Raw genomic sequence first — 18,306 nt, 5'->3', positions numbered from 1 at the left:
TTTTTGTCTTTTTCGTCTATTCTGTATTTTTATTTCAACTGCCTTGTGAGAGACCCTTGATTGCAACTTGCAGGAGACCCTTGATTTAAAAAAAATAAATAAAAAATACTCTTTATAGCTCAAATTGCTGCTTTGAGCCTGTAGATTACATTTTGTAATCTCTTGGGAATCATTCTTGCTTTCATCACTCGTTCTCTCATTTCCCACAACTGCTCCTTCATCTCTCTTTTAGTCCATCTGTTTTTCTCTCTCCCTGTCTCATTCCCTGTTGGTGTTCCAGACGTTTAAATGTCCATTCGATTCCAATCAAGGTGCTCTCTTTCCACTCCACAGCGAGCAGCTAAATGGAAGGAAATAAATACATTATCTGTCTGTAGTGGCTCCTCTCTCCTTCTCATCTGCTCTTGATGATGGAATAATGGAGGCAGAGCTGCCTGTGAAAAGTGTCTGAACAGGGCTATTGGCTTTTGAGTGATGTGAATGTCTTGATGGTTGTCTACATAAAAGCCAAGCGCTCCGTGTGTGAGTATGTGTGCCAAGCTCTCGACTGGGCAGTCTTAGCTCAAGGCCACTTCACTAGAGCTTGCAACCAGCCAATGCCAGAGTGCTTACAGTTTGTGACTGGACACCTGTGATGGCCGTCCTCAGTGTCCATAGCTCACCCAAAAATGAAAATTCTGTCTAGATAGATGCATACTAAGGATCCAGTTACACTATGCCACACAACCCTGGTGACTTAGATCTAAGTTCTGTGCATTATACTGTACAATGTTAGGGTGATATTGTATTGTTTCTGTATGGTGTGAGTTGTAACTGGGTGTTTGTTGTGTCGCAGTTCCACAGAGAGTGATACAGCATGGCTCATGTATGGCCACTCAGGGGCTCTTTCCAGTAATCAGACCCCTTCCGTTGAGTCCTGTAAGCAAGAAGACCACAGCCGTGAGGTTGGTATTCTTCTTGACTCTTCAAACACTTGTAAACCAAGCTAACAGAGACATATGTTAGGCACGGAAACATGCATAACTCATTTCTGTCTAGGCTTTTGACAAAAAGTATACACATTTTAAAAAACAGCCAACAGAAAGAGTTGAGAAATTTAGTGTTACTTTTAAAAAAATAGAGCTACGGCTTAAACCAAAGCTTTGTGAGACTTGATTTCCAAAAAAAAAAAAAAAAAACATTATAAAACACATACTGTATTTTTCTGAAATAAAGTCAAACATAAGTCGCACCTGGTCAAAACACAGGTAAAGCCTCGCTCTCACTACACGATTTTTGGTTGGATTTTGGTGACGCAGACAAATTTCTGCGGCAAAACCCCTGAATCGCTGGCAAATTGGTGCCTACTACCAGCAATTTGAGCAGCTTAGCGACTTGATCTGAGCCAACCTTAAGCTGTCGATATTTTCAAGCATGTTTTATATTATCACCACATAATCTTGTAGTGTGAGCAACAGAGTGACAACGGTGAACTTTACCAGCCAATCGCATCAGTTTATAACATACAGTATGTAACTTTATACTGTATACAAATTAACAGCTTTCAGTTTGAGTAAAACAATATGCCCATTGCGTTCTATTCATTCATTAACATTAGCGACTGTCTATCTGTGAATATTTCTGATATTTGCAACCCTCTTTGCTATGCTCTATTAATCTGGTTCACTGACTGAATATGTGGTGCACATTACCCACCCAGTGCCCTCTTGTGGTGAAAAAAGTAACACCATTACATGTATAGGATGCAATGTGTGATTATACTCATTATACTGTATTTCCAATAATGCTTACTCTGTACTACAAATGAGTGATACAACGTCATTTTGCCAGCATGTGAGAAGTTGCGTTTGACAGGGGTTTAAGTTTGTTAGAAGGTTGTTTGTTTTTATGATGGGACAGAATATTTAAATCGGTTGCATAAAGTTCTTTGTAAAGGCAAAATACACTGAACAAGGAAATGTAAACGCTACTACAGTCTCTATGACTGATGTTTTCATCTGTTTATATGTACAAATATGTGTTTTGCATGCATGTATTTGACCACCTTAGCCAAATAGATTTAAACTCAGTTTTTCAAAATTCCTGACATTTAATTGTAGAAAACATTCCCTGTCTTAGATCAGTTAGGATCACTATTTTATTTTAAGAATGTGAAATGTCAGAATAATAGTAGAGAGAATTATTTATTTCAGCTTTCATCACATTCCCAGTGGGTCAGAAGTTTACATACACTTTGTTAGTATTTGGTAGCACCTTTAAATTGTTTAACTTGTGTCAAATGATTTGAGTAGCCTTCCACAAGCTTCTCACAAGAAGTTTCTGGAATTTTGGCTCATTCCTCCAGACAGAACTGGTGTAACTGAGTCAGGTTTGTAGACCTCCTTTCTCGCACATGCATTTTCAGTTCTGCCCACAAATTTTCCATCAGATTGAGGTCAGGGGTTTGTGATAGCCACTCCAATACCTTGACTTTGTTGTTCTTAAGCCATTTTGCCACAACTTTGGAGGGATTCTTGGGGTCATTGTCCATTTGGAAGACCCATTTGCGACCAAGCTTTAACTTCCTGGCTGATGTCTTGAGATGTTGCTTCAATATATCCACATAATTTTCCTTCCTCATGATGCCATCTATTTTTTGAAGTGCAACAGTCCCTCCTGCAGCAAAGCACCCCCACAACATGATGCTGCCACCCCCATGCTTCACGGTTGGGATGGTGTTCTTCTGCTTGCAAGTCTCACCTTTTTTCATCCAAACATAACAATGGTCATTATAGCCAAACAGTTCGATTTTTGTTTCATCAGACCAGAGCACATTTCTCCAAAAAGTAAGATATTTGTCCCCATGTGCACTTGCAAACTGTAGTCTGGATTTTTTATGACGGTTTTGGAGCAGTGGCTTCTTCCTTGCTGAGCAACCTGTCTGGTTATGTCGATATAGGACTCATTTTACTGTGGATATAGATACTTGTCTACCTGTTTCCTCCAGCATCTTCAAAAGGTCATTTGCTGTTGTTCTGGGATTGACTGCACTTTTCGCACCAAACTACATTCATCTCTGGGAGACAGAATGAGTCTCCTTCCTGACTGGTATGATTGCTGCGTGGTCCCATGGTGTTTATTCTTGCATACTATTGTTTGTATAGATGAACTTGGTACCTTCAGGCATTTGGAAATTGCTCCCAAGGATGAACCAGACAAGGATTGCCATGATGTCAAGCAAAGAGGCATTGAGTTTGAAGATAGGCCTTAAAATAAATCCACAGGTACACCTCCAATTCAGTACACTTCATGTCAGAAGCAAATTGGCTAATTGTCTAAAGGATTGACATCATTTTCTGGAATATCCAAGCTGCTTAAAGGCACAGTTAACTTAGTGTATGTAAACTTCTGACCCACTGGAATTGTGATATAGTCAATTAAAAGTGAAACAATCTGTCTGTAAACAGTTGTTGGAAAAATTACTCTTCTTCCTCTTTTTCCTAAATGCGAAGGTGTTCCAAAAATCAGAAGCATGTTTTCTTCCATTTTCTTCCTGTATTCTCCAGTGTTTTTATTCACATTAGCATATGTTTTAAGCAGATAATGTGACGTTTACTATATTAAATTGCCTAATAAAGAAACATGTGGCTCCAAAGTGCCAATACTTTACCGAGTTGTGATCAAGGGCGTAGCCAGGAAATTACTTTTGGGTGGGCCTCAATAAAAATGGGTGGGCCAAGTTTTCACCCCACGTTTCTTTTTCTTTCTTTTTTTTTTTTCTTTTTTTTTTACAAAATTTTCCTTAACAACAGAGAAGCGGTGCATTCAAACAGTTCTTTCACACTTTCTGAAATCAAAATTTATGCATTTTGTTAACTATTTTTTTTAAAAATTAAAAAATAAATATACAGTATATTTATATAGTATACAGTATATAAGTCAAAGAATAATCTCTAATATTCTGGGTGGGCCTTGGTCTAATTTGGGTGAGCGCAGGCCCACCCCGGCCCACTCTTGGCTACGCCATTGGTTACAATGCCCGTCTTTTGACAGTGCTTCATCGGAGAGGGTAGATGACATGAAGCTATGAACCGGGCAGAACTAACGCCGGGTTCACACATCCTCTGTGAGCAAGACATGAGCTGAGCATGAGCAGCGCGGTCAGGTTGGGCTTTCACATTGGCCGCAACTCTTCGATACACAGCTGTGGCTCTGCGCAGAAAATAAAGTTCTCTCTGGGTTTCTACACCAAACAATTGTGTTTTTTTGTTAAACACCTGAAAAAAAAAAAAAAAAAAACGTGTTATGTAGACTATATTGTACGACACGTAGGCATACTGTAAATTAAAACACGAACTTACCATCTGCACAAATCTAGAAGCTACTGTATTCCACACCTTTTCCTTTGCTAAGAAATCCTTCTATAATAAATGCTTAAGGTTGTACAGCACTTGTCCACTGTTGTGGCCATGCAAATCCCAATGAGGTAAATTGTTGCTTCAACGAAAGCGGCAGTCATGTCATGTGCATTTGTTTGTTTATCAGCGTACTTGGTCGTGATCGGTTAATGTAATAAAGCCCAAAGTTCCCTATACATAAACAGGCAAAAGCAATGCGGTTTATTTATTCATTCTTTTTAGTTAATTTGTGTTTGTTTGTATGCAGATTGTAGTGTATTGTAGGTTCGGCTTCAATAATTTTCATTTGCTTTGGGTTATTTTCTATAATCTCCTGATTATTTTTGATTTTCTACACCCAGAGCCGCTGAATCCAGCGTGAGCCGTGCGGCAAAAATAGGCTCAATGGCGAAACTATCTGCTCACTACAGCGTGTGGGATGCTTCTGGTATGTGTCACCTCATGACTCACGCTTGCAGTGTAAACAGTGTCATCTGTTAATATGGGCACCGAAACGAAAATGCACCATTCACGCCCCGCTCACAGAGGATGTGTGAACCCAGCGTAAGATGCGATCTTTGGGGGGGCATTTTGATCTTTAGTGTGGGGAAGTATTTGTCTCTTCATTGGAAAGGGAGGGGTTGTGTCAAAAGTTTCTGGGGGGCACAAGGAAAATCTAGGGGGCAATGCCCAATCCTAGCAAACCCCACCCCCCCCCACCTAGACCCGGCCATAATTCTTATGAACACTGGAACCAGAAAACAGTCCAGCTGCAATCAGAATCATCATGGCGCCACCTAGTGGTTGGTCAGGAAAATGTGGATTGCTTTTCTAAGCAATTAGATTTTCGATTTTCACCTGGCAGATGATAAAATGGCCAAAAAATCCAATAGTCTTGCATAAAGGAAAGGAACCAAGTGATATCTAGGGACCAGAGTATCAGAGATACTGCAGGTGGACTCCTCTGACTTGAGCCAGTACTCAACCACCTAGCAACCACCCAGAACAGCCAAGTAAATGTACAGCAAGCACCAAACACACTTTCTTCATAAAATGTAAATATCTAGTTCTGATTATTATTATTTACAAATATAAAAATGTATTGAACATTGGTGTCTTTATCATATTGCTGTTGCCACCATTTTATTGTTTTGCTGTTAAAACACTTTTTTTTTATCCCAGCTTAATGTGGATAGATAATACAATAAAGCTATTCGTTGGTTGACTCCCCTGAAAAGTATAAATGCTTTGGCTTTGTGGTGCATAACATCCGTTCAGTCCAACATAGAACCACACTGGCTCAACCAATTCAGTTTGGACTGGAACTATCTGTTTGTCCAAACTTTGACAGACGGGGTGATTGTTTGGAACAACTGTTTGAAAAACCTTATTGTTCTCTCCCTTCCTTTTATCAGATCAGTCCTCTGCGACTACCTGACACGGGGTAAAAACGGAATGTGCAGTGACTCTCCTCCACCCAGCGATGATCAACAGGAGGATCACACGTACAGCAACACTCAGTCCCTGAGTACAAAGAGGGACAGTTCTTCCCCCATCTCCTCCTGCTCCACTCAGGAATCCCTCTCTGCCTACAGCCATGGTCAGAAGATAACAGTCGCTGAGGTCAAGGAGGAGCAAAAAGACTTTCTGCTGGACGCTACGCCACCTCCTGCCCAGCTGCTCCAGCACAGAAGACTGCTGTGGACCAAAGGTTACCTACGGACCCCTGGCGACACGCTTCCACTGAAGAAGAGGCGGGCGGAAAAGCTCCTGAAAAACGATGAGGAAGATGATGAAGATGAGGAGATGAAGGAGGCAGCGGGGTCATTGCTTCACTTGGCTGGAATGCGCACGGGTTTGAGTAAAAATGGTCAGCGTGTTTGTAAAGTTCCGAAGGAGCCGAAAGAGGAAATGAAAGATGAGCAATGAGCAAAATCCCGTTAACACTTATGTTCCAGTATATCAGGTTAATTCGAGTCAGTTGTTGCAATATCAATAAAATCAGTCGTCCTGTGTTCAGTTTCATTTTCTGGCTGAATGATTCTCATGTTCATGTTGTTTTGTGTGGATTGTGTGTGAGCGTGTGAGTGCGCAGACGGAAAAAGCCATAGTCAAATTTAGATCATTTGGGTGTAAAATTGTTTAAAAGTTTGTTTTTGTTAATTTGTCAAGCCTAGAGAACAATTAAAAATAATTAAAGGTGAACTCAGTAATTTTTTGTTAATGTTGCGCTGACTAATATGGCAGTCATCTTGGACTTATACTGACACCTAGTGGTGTGGATGCAGCGTCACACAAATGCAAAGTTTTTAGTTACGGATGCCATTGTAGAAATGCGCTAATTGCAGTCAGCCATGAGTAATTTATTCCATGAGTGTAAGTGTCTGATAATGAGTAGAATTTGACTGGTCATGTGATCTACACATGGCAGCCCCCATGAGGCAACCCTCACCTTGTAAAATACAGCTTTTATTAGGCTACTGAAATGACTGGAGCCTTCATCTCCTGTGAGTGTACATGATTTTAAACATGTATTTTTTTAAAGTAGTATTCAGGGGCGGTACTAGGATGTGATCCTTGGGGGGCACATTTAAAACTTTAGGGTGGGCAACTGTTTATCTATTTGTCGGACCGGAAGGTGGTACTCCTTTATAATTTTGCTTGGGTTGGTCCCCCTGATCATGTTTCGATGTGTGTGTGGGGGGGACATCAGAAGTTTTTTCGGGGTTGGGCACAAGGAAAATCTAGGGTGCCAGTGCCCGCCTAGCATTAGCTTAGACCCAGCCATGGTACTACTCATTTAAGGGTAAACTTTTTTGAGGAAAAAATTACTGAGTGCACCTTTAAATATGTTGTAGCAGTTATGAACGCTGAGAGATTTTTATGCTGCTCTTAAGTGTGCCAAAGATGAAACCTGTTGAAGAGAGTGCAGCTAATCCATGCACACTTAGTAAGACCAATAATAGTTTCAAAAAGTAGTAATACCATCCTATATTACTAAAAGATCTTTACGGCAAACGTTTATTTATTAAGCAGCACAAGTTTTTTTTTTTTTTTTTTAAATGACCTGTGTCCAATGGATAACAAAACTAAAAGGTCAAATGCAATACGCCAATTCTCTCTTAGACGCCAAATGTTCAAAATATTTATGGTGTTAGTTCCTATTTGAAGCACATTACAAACTGATCTTTTTTGAAGCAATGTGTAAGAAATGCCTATTGTGTTAATAGCAAAGTTTTGCCAAAATGTTGGTGTTTTTTAAATTCGATTTGCCTCATTATTATTATTATTATTATTATTATTATTATTATTATTATTATTATTATTATTTTCCATCATGATCCAAGCAATTTGTCCTGCCAGGATAACACTGTAAAAAGTTATTCCCTATTTTTTTCACGGAAGGCAGTTTTTGCCTCAGATCTTTTTCAGTTATATTGCATGGGTGCTTGTACATAAGAAAGAAGTATTTTCTTTTTTGAATAAAAGATCATGTAAGATAGATATTTAGCATGAGGCATGGCTTATTTTCTTACAAGAAAACAAAAAGAGGGCCTAGTGGGTGCCTCTTAAAGCATAAGTTTCCTTCTTTACTCTTTATTTTATTACTATTATTGTATCTCTTTTATGGCAGACAACTCTTCCGAAGGAAGAGACTTATTGTAAACCCATTTACAAACAGATCTGCCTTGTATTGAATATCAGGTGAAACTGATTTTGCCTTTTTTGTGGTCCTCGGTTTAGTGGTCCTTTTCAATTCATTGATCTAAGTGTTCAAATGTTGTTAATACTCAGTGTTAAATGACCTATCACTCTGTACACCCTTTAAGGTTGTGCCTGCCTTTAGTTCATGTGCTTGGATGTCTGTTCTGTTATTTTGTAATGGTTAACTACTTTTCATCGTGCAGCCTGTGTCATTGGTATCATAAATTGTACTGAAATAGTTTGACAAGGAATTAGAATTGGCTTCAGTGAGCGAAACGGTATAATCCCAGATTACTGCACTGCTTGACTGATGGAAGTGTCAAACAGCCTTTAAGTCTAGATGAAATGATTACTAATTTTGAATACAGTTAGTAAGTCAGTGATTGAACAGCTAGCAAATTATGCCTTGGCCTATGTCTGTTTGTTCCCTTTATTGCTTTGAAGTACCCCTCTCTGCTTCCACCTCTCATGAACTTGAACTTCATCTGTGAAACTGAATGTCCAAGTAAGGGTCCCATAGTGGTCTTAAAGGGACAGTTCTCCCAAAAGTTTTCTTTTATGGGTGATATAGTGCTGTTTTGAAATGTTGTTGGATGCTCGGGTCATTATTTCTTATCATCATTCATATATTTGTTGTTATGCAGCATCTATCATAAGTGTTTACACTCCACTTTTGCTTATATGAAAGTCTTTCTGAATGTTTTGTGTCCCCATGGGCAAGGAGCATGGATATGGTAATCATTTCCAGTCCTTTAAAATAATCCTATCTCCAGCTCAACATCCCTTCAGCATGTTTCAGCACTTTCTTATATGGTAAAATAGGACTTTATGTCTTCTTCAGGGGATCTAGTGGTGTAATTGGTGGAGTGGCACTGCAAGTGCTGGTGTGCTGTATGAGTACTGTTTAGAATAATTGCTCCATGGCAAAGCCATGCAGCATGAACAGACTTTTGTCCCTACTTTTATTTGATTTAAATAGGCAATAAGCTGCTGCTACAGTTTTGCTTTAAATTTATGTCAGTCCCATATCATGCCATTTGTTTTTGTGTATCTAACACATGATTTCTTTTGGCTAACTAAAATTCATACAAAAGAGGGAGAAAATATGCATGAACTATTTAATGGAAACCTGTCACTGCCTCTGAAATTATATGTGAAATAATATACGAATTTTGTCGATGTTGATGTTGTCTGATTGTTTTTTGCCAAATATGTTAATGTCCTTGTACTTTAAGTCACTAGTGGTCTGGTTTGATTTCTAGAGCACAATGGAGTCATAATGAATATGTATTTGACCAGGTCTTTTTTCAATACACTCAGATGCCAGTGCTGTACGAGTATAAAGCTGTCTATTTCCTTGGTGTGCAATCATATTGCCAAAGAACAATATCAAACTATTTCATCAATATGTAAATAACCACACAGTCTTTGTAACAAAAAATGTCACATCATGTTGTTACTTTTCCACATATTTCTCCTGAAACTTAAAACAATGTTTATGTAATGTATTGTCTTCCAGTTGCAATAATAAAAAAATATCAGAGTTTTAAATGTGAAGTTGTTTTTATTCAGTCATTTCCATTTGTGATTTATAGTGAACACATTGTGTGATTTGGTATGGATTGCCTGCAGCCTTCACTGATGCCCCCCATATTTAAGGTGACTGGATTACATTAAGCTTGGGTGTGGCAAATGGGACTCAAGTTGCAATGATGGCTTTTGCAGCTGGAGCTCTATTCATAATTAAAAGCAATACAGGCTTAATCAGCAGCCAACAGCTCCCTGTGTTCACTCTGGAGAACTGGTGCCAGCTCTGTTGCTATGCAACTCCAGCAGCCAAAAGCATGCAATCTGTGCTTGATACATTTTATTAGACTTTGTGTTGAGTCCTTGAGAGTAAAAGAGTACAGGTGAATTTCTATACCTTTAAGACCTGTATAAAAGAGTCTTGTCTTGCTTATGGAACATGGAAATGCCATAGCAGATAAGGAATTTTATATTGAGAGATTCATTTCCATGACTTTTTAATTACCTTTCCAGTCGTTGGTGATTAGTGGATAAGGATATGTCAAAATCATTTGATTCAAATAATTGATTTTATTCACTAATTAATAATTAGACTGACTCAAAAGCACAACCCAAACAGAATTACATGTATTTGAATAGGTAACACCCAAAGCAAATGCATAAGAATGTTTAAAATGACTCAAAAGTTAGTCAAGTATAGAGATTGCTTATGGAGTGGTACACATTGCCATCGTGTGGTGAAAAAACTAACACCATTACAGTACATGTAGACATTGCTTATACTCATTATACTGTATTTCTAATAATGCTCACTCTGTATTTTCCAGTGAGGACTATAAATATTTTGAGGCTTGTCTCAATACCTAATTTTACTAATTACGAGCTGTTATGTATTGATTGTGCCTATTTTAAATATAATTACAGCGCTTAAAAGAGATAGTTCACCTAAAAATGAAAATTCTCTCATTATTTACTCACCCTCATGCCATCCAAGATGTGTTTGACCTTCTTTCTTCTGTAGAACACAAATGGAGATTTTTAGAAGAATTTCTCAGCGCTGTTGGTCCATTCAGTGCAAGTGAATGGTGACCGAAACTCTGAAGTTAAAAAAGCACCTTAAGACAGCATAAAAGTCAAGTCAAGTCATTTTAATTTGTATAGTGCTTTTCACAACACACATCGTTTTAAAGCTGCCTTACAGAAAATTAAACATATCTATAAAGTCTTAGAGTCATCATTGTGTAGTTTGATTAAATATGATTATGAAGTGTGTATAAAAATAAGTAATTAAATAATAATTGTATTTATAACTCCAGTGAGCAAGCCGTAGACGACTGTGGCAAGGAACACAAAACTCCATAAGATCTTGGTTAATGGAGAAAAATAACCTTGGGAGAAACCAGGCTCACTGTGGGGGTCAGTACCCCTCTGGCTAAACAGCATGAACATAGCCATCACACAGCGACACGTAGCAGTGGAGTCCAATACCAAGCAGGAACGGAGCTGGATCTGGCCAGCTCTGGTAATCTTGGGATATGAACCACGAGGTTGAAACAGGGAAACACTTTTAGCGTAGATGCCATTCAATTTATTGCAGAGTTATAGATCACGATCAATGTTTCTGGTTTCTGGTTCCGGCAGACCTAACTAAAGCAGCCTAATTGTGAGTTGAAGGATAAATTGGGTGTATGCCTGGCTAAATAGATGAGTCTTTAGTCTAGACTTAAACTGAGTGAGTGTGTCTGCATCTCGAACAGTGTTAGGGAGACTATTCCATAGTTTAGGAGCCAAATATGTAAAGGATCTACCTCCTTTTGTGGATTTTGATATTCTAGGAACTATTAACAGGCAAGAATTTTATGATCGTAATGAACGTGATGGAATATAGCATGGTAGAAGGTCACTTAAGTACTGCGGAGCTAAAAGTAATCCATCAGCGATTCTTGAGATAAGGGACGAAACATGTCCTACATATAAAAGTCATCTTTACGTTAAAAATCAAGAAATTCATAATAATAAAAATACTGAAGAGTTAAACCTAAAGGAATCGTGTATACTTGGGGCATAATTATTATTATTATTATTGCATTAATGCATGCTCTGAACTTGGATGCACATGTAATTTAACCTGTCCTCAGCAAGAGGTCACAATGTTAAACTGCCAAACAAAGTGTTTAAAAATGCAACAAATTGATAAATATACAAATCAAATGTATGTTAGAGGTCTGTAAGACATCAAACAATACATAAAGTAAACTTTAAATTATGTTTTCCTAAAAAAAGAACTGTCTATCAAATTTGTGTCCTCACTTTGCGTCAAATCCTGAATAAATCAAAGAATGTCATGGTCAGCTATAACCCCTTTCCCACTTCCTGTTCATGGAGGATGCAACAGTAGGACACGTGGTCTGGTAAGTTTTATATTTTTCATATTTTAAACAAACAGTGTTTAAGTCTCTGTGGTCACAGCTTCAGCATGTCAACTTCGTCATCCCATTGTGAGCCTTTCTGTTAAAACTGTGGGATAAATTTTGGCATTTTAGTTTAAGTTTTTGAGGCAGCTTCAACTGAGGTGGAACTATCCCTTTGGCCAATGGCAGACAGGAGGCGTATTCAGTAAGCAGTTTTTCAATTTTGATATATTTTTACAAAAATATTCTATTTTGTCAATTCCGTCAGATTTTACAGAACAGTGTGAAAACAGAAAAAAATGTATAGAAAGTATTTTATCAATTAACTCCTTCACTGAACATCATTATTAGATAATTAAAGACTTTACACTCTTGTTGGATGGATCAAATTAAAATAACATACTTTTTAGTGTGTCTGATGGAGATGACACAAATTACAGTAAAATGTAAGTTATGAAGAGAATAAATGTCAAATTCCAGAAAATAGCATTTTTATAAAAACCTGGTCCCACATGAGACCTTTAACTGAGAACTTTGTCTACAAATATGTCAATTTCAAACTAATTTGGTATTAAAATAGAACAACTAAGATTTAAAATGAGTTTTGTCCCTTATCTCAAGAATCAGTGCCATTTATATAAAAGGAGAATTTATTATATATATATATATATATATATATGACTTAAAGGAGTAGTTCACACAAAAATTTAAATTCTCTCTTAATTTATTCCCCCTCATGCTATCCCATATGTGCATGACTTTGTTTCTTCTTCAGAACACAAATTAATATTTTTAGAAGGATATTTCAGCTCTGTAGATCCATAAAATGCAAGTGAACGGGTGCCAAATTTTTGAAGCTCCAAAAAGCACATATAGCCATCATAAAAGTAATACATATGATTTCAGTGGATTAAATAATGTCTTCTGACACAAAACACTAGGTGTAAGAAATAGATCAATAATTAAAGCTTTTTTAACTATAAAATTTTGCTTCAGCCCAGCACCAGGGTCGAAATCATGCTGCCTCTCGCATGACATAAACAGGTTGGAAAGTTCACACAAGAATTCATTGGTGAAATACGAAAAAATACGGAAAGGGCAGTGTTGTTTACAACAAAAGAGCACAGATATTCATACATACTGTAGATGCCTCATTCGGCTGGGTTGAATACGTCAACTGCGGCGCCATCTTGGAATGGCCAACAAGGAGAGCTGTTTGAACTGGTTTGAATGCAAGTGAATGGAGGAGATGCCTCAGACCAATCTCCTTGCTCAGACCACAGCATAAACTGCGTTTGAGTGGAAACAGTATTGCGGTCCATAGGAACAAACAGCTGCTAATAAGGGATCTACAGTATCTATGAATATTTATGCAGAGGAGGCTTTCGCACTTACGTCACATGAGAGGCAGTTTGAACTCCACCCTTGTCAACAAGCTGGGTGGAAGCGAACATTTTTAGTAAAAAAAACTTTTTAAATATTGATTTATATCTTACACACACAGAGCGTTTCGCTTCACGAGTCATTATTTAATCCACTGGAGTTGTATGGATTACTTTTAATTTTTTAGCTTCAAAAACTTTGGCACCCATTCAGAAATATTCTTCCAAAAATTTTTGTTTGTGTTCTGCTGAAGAAAGACAGTCATACACATCTGGGATAACATGAGGGTGAGTAAATAACGAGAGTATTTTTAAATTATCTGTTTCTCACCCACACCTGTCATATTGCTACTATCGACCTAGTGGTGTCACAATAGTTTTCAGTTATAGATGTCATTGTAGAAATTCAATATTCACAGTTAGTCATGATTAATTCATTCCATGAGAGAAAGTGTCCAATAACAGGAAAGTTACTGAGGTTAATGGTGCATTCAAAACATGTCGGAATTACTGTAATTACGAGATTGCAACTCGTAGATTCTACTCGGAGCTATTTACGTCCTCAGACCTCATAAGTTATTGTTTCTATGGCAACACTTACAATGCCAAAATGGCTTTATTTTTGATAATAGCAAAATGTTTATGATTACATTAATTCACCTCTATGTGCTCTATTTTCGTGAGTGCACAAAGCCCAGCGCTTCCTGCAACGGCTGTGTGCTACATCTTATCCGATTTTCTGGAGAGCGCTAATTCTATGTGCATTTTTCGTGTCAGCGCAAGTGGCCGTGGGTGGGATTTTTTGCGCTATCTGTGGGTGTGTGCGCGCAAACATTGGGTGTATTGTACGTGAATGACATGGTGCAAATCACAATTTGCTATTTTCGTGAGAAATAGTTCATTGCGCTGAGACACAGGTCTGTTTTTAGTGCAAAGTTTAAACTTAGTTCCTGCATTCGCAGTTTGGAGATTCATGTCCAAACTCTGAAAATATAGTGGAACATCAATCATGTCCCTGACAATCAGAGTTGTAGCCGTCTTACAAAACAAAAATTTAGGAGATTTGTGTTAAACTATCCATAGGTCATGACTTATTTTCAATTATTATTATTATTAATATTATTATTTTGTTTATATTTGCAATTGTATTTATGATCTAATTTGTACTGATATTTTTCCACCTGTTGTCATAGAGTGATTTTTATATCACTGCAAAAGGTACTGGAGAAAGAAGTTGGAGTGGATAAAATGCTCTGATTTGTTTTATTATTTTTTTTACCATTTCGTTACTTTGATTATATTTTCATTTTGTTTGAAGAGTAGTCTGAATTTAGAAATATTTTTATTAAATTTTTCAAGTTTCAGTAAATTAATTTGTGGTATCGTGAGGGTTCCTGAAGGAACATTTGTCAATTGTCATCCAACAACTGGGATCTTTAATCTCAAGAGCAGGTTATCACTTTACACGGCACTTCACTTACTCAAATGATGAAATAAAAGTAGCATGTTCACATATGAACAGAATAGCCCCTCTTGTGGTCATTCATGTGTATTGCACTTCTTGCATTTCTTCTTACATCTCAAGTTACCACAGAATTTAATTGTTCAAAATCAAAATCGACTGGTAGAAGTGAAGTGTGTGCTGATACAATCACTATTAAAACTAGCCATGATTTGTGTTTTCATTTTATGATAATTATTATTTCTATTCTTCTAATTCATTGCATACAGTCCATTTACACTACCAACTTCTTATAAATGTGCTGCCTTTGTTTATATCGTTGACAGGGAATTGACTATATAATAGGACGCAAACGGTTCAATAACCGGGGAAGAACCTCTGAGTGAAACTGCATTTGACCCATTCCATTAGCGCATTGTGTGCAATTTCACCAAACTCACTTGCGCCTAGACTTAGCGCATACTTGCATGAAATACCAAAACTTCATGGCCATTCTCACTGACTTTGCGTGTATGACTTATGGTATAGCACTGCGCTTAACACTAGCACTCTTAAAATAGGGCCCTATAAGTTTTGCAAAATGTTTAAGAACAAAAAACAAAAAAAAAAAGCTCCAGGCATCAACAGCATAATAAAAAGGTATAGCAAACAGATATATGTGTTCACTACCTTCATCTGTTGAAGCCGCTGACATTTTAGTTCTGTTTACATGACGTCACAACCGTCAGGTCAGAGCTTTCATTGTATTCCGAGTTTATAACTTGTAAAAAGTGTTCACTTCTTCATAGAACTGGTAATTATAAGTCTGAATTTCATAATTACAGTAATTTGGCTGGTCATTTGATCCTAATGAGGGGACCCTCACATTGTTGAATAAAACAGCTTTAATTAGGCTACTGGTGTGACAGGAGTCTTCATCTGTGGTCATGATTTTATACAAATGTATCAATTACTATTCATTTCTTTGGGAGTCAAACTTTTTTAATGGGGGGGGATTTGCTAGAACATTGCTAGAAAACAACTCCACATGTGGTTTCTACACATTCAATTTTTAACAAATGGAAATTTAATTGTGAAAAAAAAAACACACATAAAAAAAAAACAATAACAAAAACATCAACAATAAGATTTCACTTCAAGTAGTATTGAATTATTTATAAGCGTAATGCCTCTTTTTCCGGATTAAATTCATAAACACAATGTAGCTGAGTTACCTGATTTGAGCACAGCCTCTATAGTTCCTTCCTATACAGAAAATCCAATCAGCCGCGGATTAAACTGATCCAGGATCGCATTATTAGTCGAGTCTGAGCGCGTGGAAGTCTCGCGATATTTCTCTCAGCGCGTGCTTGACCCTGCCCTGTCTCGCGCAGCTCCGTATATAAAAGCGGAGGACTGGCGCAGGTGGACGGCTGGGGAACTGCAGCCCTGTGATCGTGAACGTTTGTGCTTTTATTTTCAAAAACGCAGACCGGCAATTTTTAAATAAGCGTCACCAGTGTTTTAGATGTTTCTGTGCTTCTTTTTCTTATGCCTTTTGGGGTTCATGCTTGATATTTGCGGTGTATGTTTCCCCCCACTGCGCTTATAATGGCGAGCTCGGCTAACTCGAACTTAGTGGTAAGGATCGTACAAACAGCACTCATACTCGAAATCACACACGTGTCCAAGCATTAGACGCAGAGCCAAACCCTTTTATTTTATAATACAAGATATTAGCCACGCACACACATCAGAATCTGATCCATTTGCTCTCTTTGCAGGGAAGTATGTGAGTGTTTACTGATAGGAGACGCACGGCTGATACTGGAGAAAATACAGTAAATCTGGTGTTATCTTAATATATTAAACTTTAGTATGTGTTGGAAAACGCAATGTATATAAAATTAACAAATTAATGTAGTACATCTGGCCCCGGCTGCGTAAAAAGCCGCGTTTGATGCGGATATTACATATATTAGCTATTTTTTTTAATTATTTTTTTTATTGTAACTCAATATTTCAATCTGTTACAAACGAACATTTTGATCTTAAAATGCATCTAAAATTGAGCCAAAAATCTAAATCAAGGACCGAACTGAATCATGTTTTTTGTTGTCCTGTGTGTTGACTGCGCCGTTATTCGAAATGCTCGTTTCGAGTGACACAGTCCCTCCTTCTTTCAGACGCCTGGTTTTAAACAGACATACCGGCTCTCCAATATAGACTGTCCGGGATGGGAAGGTGCTACTCGGCGCTCCGTCACCGGCTCTGCATATAAACGCCACACTGCGCTTTAAATAGTGAGCCGACTGGCCGCGTCACGGACACGACACGGACTAGTGGTACCGTTGTGATGGTGGTTTTCTGGGCAGAAGAAAATATTTGCTTGCTTGTTTCGGAATTATTATTCCAGGAAGTGCACGAGTTCAAATGTTATTATTTTTCGTTTCCTCGCGTGAAAGTTGTTCACGCGCTGTTTATTGCCGCGCGACGGTCAAAGCGCTAGAAATGGATGCATCGCGTCCCGGAAATGAACTGCCGTAATAAAGAAACACGTTGGCTGAACGCGATGTATCTACAGTTGAAGTCAGAAGTTTACATACACCTTAGCCAAATACATTTAAACTCAGTTTTTCCCAATTCCTGACATTTAATCGTAGAACACATTCCCTGTCTTAGGTCAGTTAGGATCTCTATTTTATTTTAAGTTTACATACACTTTGATAGTATTTGGTTATATTGCCTTTAAATTATTTAACTTGGGACAAATGTTTTGTGAAGCCTTCAACAAGCTTCTCACAATAAGTTGCTTTAATTTTGGCCCATTCCTCCAGACAGAACTGGTGTAACTGAGTCAGGTTTGTAGGCCTTCTTGCTCGCACACGCTTTCATTTCTGTCCACAAATTTTCTGTTGGATTGAGATCAGGGCTTTGTGATGGCCACTCCAATACCTTGACTTTGTTGTCCTTAAGCCATTTTGCCACAAATTTGGAGGTATGCTTGAGGTCATTGCCCATTTGGAAGATACATCATTTTCCATCCTCATGATGCAATCTATTTTGTGAAGTGCACCAATCCCCCCCGCAGCAAAGCACCCCCACAACATCATGCTGCCACCCCCATGCTTCACGGTTGGGATGGTGTTCTTCAGCTTGCAAGCCTCACCCTTTTTCCTTTAAACATAACGATGGTCATTATGGCCAAACAGTTAAATTTTTGTTTCATTAGACCAGAGGACATTTCTCCAAAATGTAAGATCTTTGTCCCCATGTGCACTTGCAAACTGTAGTCTGGCTTTTTTATGGTGGTTTTGGAGCAGTGGCTTCTTCCTTGCTGAGCAGCCTTTCAGGTTATGTAGATATATGACTTGTTTTACTGTGGATATAGATACTTGTCTACCTGTTTCCTCCAGAATCTTCTCAAGGTAATTGCTGTTGTTCTGGGATTGATTGCACTTTTC

General features: G+C 38.0%; 1 protein-coding gene and 1 long non-coding RNA gene across 3 annotated transcripts in view; one reads left to right on the top strand and one right to left on the bottom strand.

The window, feature by feature from the left end:
- LOC127416098 (forkhead box protein N3-like) overlaps positions 1–9,619 on the top strand; it is a 44,738-nt gene extending 35,119 nt beyond the window's left edge. For both annotated transcript variants that reach the window (XM_051655245.1, XM_051655244.1), the window contains 2 exons: positions 836–944; positions 5,792–9,619. In XM_051655245.1, the coding sequence (XP_051511205.1) occupies positions 836–944; positions 5,792–6,305 (623 nt within the window). In that variant the 3' untranslated portion in view covers positions 6,306–9,619. The remainder of the gene's footprint in view (positions 1–835; positions 945–5,791) is intronic.
- On the bottom strand, positions 2–16,471 carry LOC127416126 (uncharacterized). Its single transcript, XR_007893059.1, has 3 exons — positions 16,078–16,471; positions 10,587–10,623; positions 2–916 (listed from the first exon to the last, which is right to left on the bottom strand). It is a non-coding gene; the product is annotated as an uncharacterized LOC127416126 (long non-coding RNA).
- Positions 16,472–18,306: the final 1,835 nt, after the last annotated feature.

This window comes from Myxocyprinus asiaticus, chromosome 25 (genome assembly GCF_019703515.2).
Source record: "Myxocyprinus asiaticus isolate MX2 ecotype Aquarium Trade chromosome 25, UBuf_Myxa_2, whole genome shotgun sequence".
Lineage (NCBI taxonomy): Eukaryota > Metazoa > Chordata > Actinopteri > Cypriniformes > Catostomidae > Myxocyprinus > Myxocyprinus asiaticus.
Note: the sequence above shows the minus strand (reverse complement) of the source record. Positions and strands in the feature narration are given on the sequence as shown.